The sequence below is a fragment of the Oculina patagonica genome, chromosome 12 (genome assembly GCF_052425735.1).
Source record: "Oculina patagonica isolate OP01 chromosome 12, crgOcupat, whole genome shotgun sequence".
Classification (NCBI taxonomy): Eukaryota; Metazoa; Cnidaria; class Anthozoa; order Scleractinia; family Oculinidae; genus Oculina; species Oculina patagonica.
Genome location: NC_135769.1, coordinates 23,293,116 through 23,299,889, shown reverse-complemented (window position 1 = coordinate 23,299,889; position 6,774 = coordinate 23,293,116). Strand labels below are relative to the sequence as shown.

Below are 6,774 nucleotides of genomic sequence, written 5' to 3'. Positions count from 1 at the left end.
AAAGCGATTGGCTTAAAACGAGGCAATAAGGGCTAATTAGCATATAGGCAAACGATTAATGTATTTTCAACCGCCATTTTGGAATAAGGTGAATACCAACTCTATCAGGATATTATTATATCATTAGTTATCTTACTCTTTGACCTATAAAACCCTCCACTAATCAACTGAAGCAGTCTTGCTTCCAAGACCCTGTTCAAATATGTGGGTTTAAAGTTTCATGGCCACTCGTCGACCCAAAGATAAAACATACAGCAAAACTGCGAAGGATTCTCCGTTCATTCACGACTAAATAAAAAAAAAAAATAAAAAAAAAAAAAAAAAAAAAAATCTACATGTGTGCTGTAACTTCTGGCTCAAAGACACTCAATACACACATCCTCAAACATGCAGCAATTATTTTTGTTTAGATCTGACTTGCTCACTGCTTAAAAACGTCTTGTAACCAAGTCATGATATATGCAGATCACTGCTTGTGGTAGATACATGATGTATTTCATTCCCACAAGGTCTGACATCAGTGTCTACAGTCTTAATATTCTTCATCAGCTTGACCACCATGATCGAAGACCAAGACCAGGCTCACTTATGGATCCCTAAATATAAACAAAGAACTGCTTTGTAATACCTCAGTATCAAAATAATAGAAAGTTGTGGAAAAAATTTTTTTTTTTAGGGAGGGGGGGGGGGTTTTTTATAAATTAAAAAAAAGGGGGGGGGGGGGGGTTTTTGATTAAAAAATAAAAAAAAAAAAATTTATGAAAGGGTAAAAAATCTTTAAGGAAAATAATAATTTTTAAAAAAAAATATATATGGGGGTTTTTTGGGAAAAAAAAATGGAGAAAATTCAGCCGTGTATTTAACAAAAAAAAAAAAAAACAATAAAAAATAAATTTTTTTGTATTTTCCTTATGAATTATTAATGAGTTTTTTAATTGTAATATGCATACACAGGACAATCATGTAAAATGCGTTAGTGCAGTTACCATTAGCCTAGCCTGTGTAGCAGGCGTCTGTGTACGTTTTTTAGCGCGTTTAAATGAGTGCGCGATCATAAGAAGGCAACGCGAAGAAAAATCGATTTTTCCTCACGGGACCCCCTCACGTCTTTAGCGTTTTCCATACGCGCACTAGAAACTACGGCGCCTGCTACGCAGCCTACCATCAGCCTTAGATGTAATTTTGAAGATAATATACTACATATAATTTCCTCAGTTAAACACCACCCTCCTTTAAGACCTTTAAGCACCCAGCTATGTATAAGTGCGCCTATACCCCCCAAAAATCATGAAATTAAATGCATTTAAAATGGACTGTTTGAAGCTAGAGGAAGCAGAATTTCTCAGTTTCCTTGCCAAGAAGAAAATTGCATAAGGAGATTTAAAATGAAGTGGTTTAAACAATGTACATTTAGAAGGAAACGTGAAATTTTAAATAGTGCAGTTTATAACGAAATTAAAGATGTTATTAACTCCATACACACATACAGTCTTCTTCAAGCCTAGAGACTTTATACTTTTTCACTGTAAGTTCTAGATCTGGTTTTCTGTCTCGTTTGTTTAATCAGGATTTTTTATGGCTTCCACCACATGCAGTGAACCCTTCCTAAGAGCATAGTGACTTACTGTGATGGTATATCAGTGGTATTTAGGGATCTTTTGTTCTCTGTTTCCCTTGTTAAATCAGATTTTTTTATGGCTTTCACTACACTAAGTGAAATATTCCTAAGAGCAAAGTGACTTACTGTGATGGTATATGGGGATCTTTTATTTTCTGTCTCGTCAGCACTCTGCTTTTCGCCTGACATCTCAGGCCCAGCAGGACTCAAATCAGTGAAAACTTCATCTACCACTCGGAATCTGATCTCCTCGTTGATATCCATGAACAAATCATGCCCTCCATCATCTGTCATGTATTCCCAGACCCACAGTTGTTCATCCTCATCACTAAGGTTTTCACTTGTTAAGGATGTGCAACGTCAGTTGAAGGGCGTGGTGCAAAATTAAGGGTGGAAGAGATTTTTGTTAAAAATGAACATTGAGAAAATGACTTGACATTTCGCATGTGGGTTTGTTTACGTATGTGAAACATTGTTAAGTACTGTAATTTCTTTTTCCAGGTTTTTTCCCCAAAATAAAACAAAAACTCGGTTTTTCAAGTTGACATTTTTATAAGGTTCTTTGTTCCATTGAAACAAAGAAGCTACTTAAAATGCCAACTGGAAAAACCTAGATTTTTTGCATATGTTAACTCTCGGAAACGGAGCAAAAGCCGGCAAAAATAATTTAATTACAAATGTTTCACTTCCGTATGGAAACAAACCCGCACGCTAATTTTGGAGTTATTTTGGCAAGGTTAATTTTTAGCCGAAATCACTTCTGCCCTTTTTACACCGAGGCCTTCAATTACCGTATTTATTCGATTTGCGCCCTGGCGCTTTGGCCTCGGGGTGGACGCTTTTCGAGGTGGGCGCTTTCGGGCTGGGTGCTTTTTTCGCCATTTGTGCGTGTCGTTTATTTGCGAACAATGTATAGTACTAAACGTGAGGTGTCGGCTGATAAAAAGTTATGAAGTTTCAGTACTACTCGGTCTTCGGGATCGTCTCTAAGTCAATTTTTCTCCTTCACATTCATTCCTCTTGGGGGTGGGCGCTTTTCGGGCTGGGCGCTTTCTTTTCCTCCTCGGGTGGGCGCTTATTCGGGTGGGCGCTTTCGGGTTGGGCGCTTATCGAATAATACGGTATACAAGTTGTATATCAGGATTTGTACCGGTCCTGGAAAACCTGGAAAGTCCTGGAATTTTTTTGAGGCACGTTCCAGGAGTCTGGAAAGTCCCGGAAAAAATCTACCCGTCCTGGAAAGTTCTGGAAATCTGTTAATTTCAAGTAACAGCTAAATTCTCAGAACTTACATAATAAGAAATGTATGGCAGACAGTAAGGAGAAATAATATTGAGATCTTGGGAGTGAAAGGGTTATTGTGAATTTTGAAGTCCTGGAAAATAAATCTGAGTCCTTGAAAAGTCCTGGAAAAATGTTTGTGAAAAAGGGTACGAACCCTGTACATCAAACTTAAGTGACAGTGTTTCATCGGGATATTCAAAACACCAAGGAGAGAGAGTTGAAAATATGACGTGCAGTGGAGCTTTTTTGATAGCCGATGAAACACTGCCTCAAGTGTTTGATATAATTATCTTCGCATCAAAAAAACAGACTATAGTAGAAAAATCATAACATTATCCATAAGACCAGGTATCCAAACAGTAGATTTCCTGTTTCTTGTTGAATATAATGAGTTGAGAAGCATTTGTAGTCCATCAAATATGTTTTCTTGCATGAGAGTGATCAAGTGGGGAAATGATAGAAGAACAAAATGCTATTTGGAAATTCAGTTTATTTGAAAAGAAATTTAACCTCCTGAAATACAATTTCCCATACACTAAAAGAACCGGGGAGGGGGGGGAGTGGAGACCTTGCATATGAAAAGGACGGGGATGCTCATCGTCTCGCGTAAGGGTTTAGGGGTGTAATTTTTGGATTTTTGGTCTCGCTTAGGGTGTTCCGGGCAAAACGCCAATATTTTTAGTCATAATGGTCTTGTTTAGGGCTGCAAACAAAGAAATATACAAATATAAATTTCACAAAAGACCCAAAGACATGGGGTGGAGAATGGTAGAAGGCAAGGAATGATTTTGGCTGAAAGAGTTGGGATGAGATGGCAATATTAGCCAGGGAAAGGCCATGTAACACAGCTGTTGCACAAAAAAGGATAGATGATTAAACACAGTTTCATGCAATTTGAGAGATTCTTTGTATACAGCTATTTCAATTAACGTTGTCGGAAAAAAGCTTAAAGACAAGACCGATAGGTAGTATGGGTCAAAGAGGAGAGCAACTGCCTGTGCTGAATACTAATGAGATATAATGACATGACAAACGCAAATTTGCACGTTTTCTTTCTCTTAAGACCTGTATGAACAAGGTAAATTATATTAGCTACACTAAATTTAAAAAGACTTTTCAAAACTCAAAGCTACTCGACAATGAAAGCAAGCTACAGAAAAGGCCTCCTGAGAGAAAAACAAATTCATGAATTAAAATCTTCACGTGCAAAAATACAAACTTGTATAATACCTACAGGCCAATATGCAAATTTCCAGTAGATACCCAGACCACTATTCGGTCTTCTCTTTTAGCTTTAAGCTTTGATCTGACAACGTTAATTGAAATAGCTGTATAACACTTGTAACTGGTATTTGAAATGTTCAAAGGATACAACTTGGAGGGCTGCTGAAGATACTCATAAGGAATAGTAATATCATCAAAGAACTCCATTGATACTGTCAATTAAAGAAGAAAAAAAAACAAGAGTTTTAATATTGAAAGTTCCACATAAATTATTTAACTGGTGTGCAAAAAACCAAATTCATCCGAAAACACACCGCACCTTGGACTCCTTCATGGTTACAACTGCGGATTCTGCCAGTGAGAATTTCATCAACAAATGGACGGAACACAACAAAACGGAATTTTACTAAAACAGAACAGAGCAATTCACACATTATCATTGGATCATACAGCTATCTGGACACAACTTTCTTACAAAAAAGTGACAAACTAAATATACCTACAAAATAGTAATAAAATATTAATTACAATAAATTAGGAATTGTTGTCGATGAGATTACAGTGTTGACCAGCTAGGAAAGCTTTCATGAAGAAACAAAGTCTTTGACAAAGTTATGCAACAGTTTTTTCTCAGCCAACATACTGCAGACTTCATGTTACATACATGTACACTACACAATCATTACATCATGGAAATTTTGTGTTGATCCCTTAGTAACAGCAAGAGAAATTAATTCATATCAGTATCACAGAATATTAGTCTCCTTAGCAGCACACTGTTTGGCTCCTCACACAGCGCTCCCTCGGCTGCTCCAACCCGAACCACATACATTTCCTTTGGTTTTGCCAATCACCACTAAGCTCATATTTTTCTGAGTAAGTCATATCAAAACTCGCCAACTAAACCAATCAAAAGTTCTGGTAACGTTCTGAGGGGGGGGGGGAGAAAAAAAAAAAAGGCGGGGGGAAGAGAGGGGTTTTTTGGTCTAAAAATTTACCTAAGTATTTTTTTTTATGTGAAAATTCAGCAGGATTTAAGTTTTATTTCAGCCGGTTAAAATAGCCGGCAGCCGGCCCTTAGCGACATCGCTGATAATGTCAAACAGACACCAGCATGCTGCCTTTTGAACTTGATGCACACCAGTCATCAAGACAAAACTCCCTTTACTAACTATGATTTAAGGCCTTTCAAGGGGCATTGCGAATCTGGTCAGTGTAAAATGCAGAATGCAGACCAGGGGTAAATGCAGAGTCACAAAGAGTCACAAATGAACCTCAAAAAGCCATTTTTCCCTGACCGCTTCAAAGTTCAAAGAATATATGTCAGATACGCTTTGCACAGTGCACGCATGACCGATTGCCAACACAATTGATCATTTTACTTTTGATCGGTGTCAGTGTATGCCCTTTCGTCATAAAATTATTTATCGCCAGTTCATTTGCTTGTTCACTCGTGCAAAGCGTGGTCTACATACATTCCTTTGAACTTTGGAGTCGGCAGGGAAAAATGGCTTTGTGACTCTTCTTTTGTTACTTTACCCTTGGTCTGCAGTCTGCATTCTATCCCCGGTCTGCAGTCTGAGTTTTAAACTGACTGGTTGTAAATCCCATCACAACATATGTCTTATTGTAATCTTTCATGTGGATATGAAGGCCAGATGCACGTAATATGGAGCGTATTAAAGTGTTTCTATACCACGTTCCCCTTCATAATTAAGTCAGCATGGGCCATGTATTACGAGGGCCGAATTTCTCGTTAAACTCACCTGGAGTATGCGAAGACCCATCGCCAGGAAAGAGATACGAATCGCCAATAGAAGTGATGTCATGTAGCACGATACACAAGCCAACATTATGAACCACCTAGCAACAAAACATGAATCTTCATAAACCAACAAAAGTAACTTTTGAATCGAAAGGAATATAAGAAGTCCGCTCTTATCAACTTTATACATCATCCCTGTCCACTCACCTTGTTAGCAAGCTTTTTATTCAATTTAGTGGAGATGGCTTCTCGAAGATCAACTCCAAAATGCCAAGGTTTTACCCTTACAGTATCTTTCATTTCAGCGAGGACGAACATTTTGCAAAACGAAAACAAATTACCGCCAGGCGTTCTTTGGCGATAGTTTGGCTAGAGAAAAACTGGGACCGAGTTTAAAGGAACAGGTTTCGGTCGGGAAAGGTTTCAGGTTTTCAGCACAAAATGAACTGAACTAAAAATCGGTCCTTTAACTAAAAGACATTTTAGATGGCAGCCCACAGGCGGCCCAGGCTCTCTCGTTAATTATTTGCAACGGTCGTTGTCGGTTCGACTCAAGCGATCGAAAAATATGCTTCATAAATTGACGAATTTGAGATCTTTCGTTCCTAAATTACAATAAACTGTAAGCCATATCATATAAATAAAGATAACTTACCTATTGTTGATTGTCTGTTATTGTGTGATTTTGAGGGGTTTTGGGACGTTTATTCCTCACTTGCCGCTGACGCCCCCTACTAATACCAAAACCCCTCAAAATCACACAATAACAGACAATCAACAATATAGGTAAGTGATCTTTATTTATATGGCTTACAGTTTATTGTAATTTAGGAACGAAAGATCTCAAATTCGTCAATTTATGAAGCATATTTTTCGATCGCTT

At 37.8% G+C, this 6,774-nt stretch overlaps 1 protein-coding gene across 1 annotated transcript; it reads right to left on the bottom strand.

Moving 5' to 3' along the window:
* Positions 1–385: 385 nt before the first annotated feature.
* On the bottom strand, positions 386–6,265 carry LOC144632332 (DNA-directed RNA polymerase III subunit RPC8-like). The gene is made up of 6 exons (XM_078490958.1): positions 6,099–6,265; positions 5,893–5,989; positions 4,446–4,532; positions 4,275–4,338; positions 1,745–1,946; positions 386–596 (listed from the first exon to the last, which is right to left on the bottom strand). The coding sequence occupies exons 1-6, from the start codon at positions 6,207–6,209 to the stop codon at positions 546–548; spliced, it is 612 nt and encodes a 203-aa protein (XP_078347084.1). The 5' UTR covers positions 6,210–6,265; the 3' UTR covers positions 386–545.
* Positions 6,266–6,774: the final 509 nt, after the last annotated feature.

What these genes read in the sequence shown, in the direction of transcription:
- LOC144632332 (XM_078490958.1), bottom strand. Translation starts at nt 6,209, where the DNA reads ATGTTCGTCCTCGCTGAAATGAAAGATACTGTAAGGGTAAAACCTTGG. An exon ending in ATAAAAAGCTTGCTAACAAG is followed by an intron (nt 5,990 to 6,098) that starts GTGAGTGGACAG and finishes TTTTGTTGCTAG; the next exon opens with GTGGTTCATAATGTTGGCTT. An exon ending in TGGGTCTTCGCATACTCCAG is followed by an intron (nt 4,533 to 5,892) that starts GTGAGTTTAACG and finishes GTTCTGTTTTAG; the next exon opens with TAAAATTCCGTTTTGTTGTG.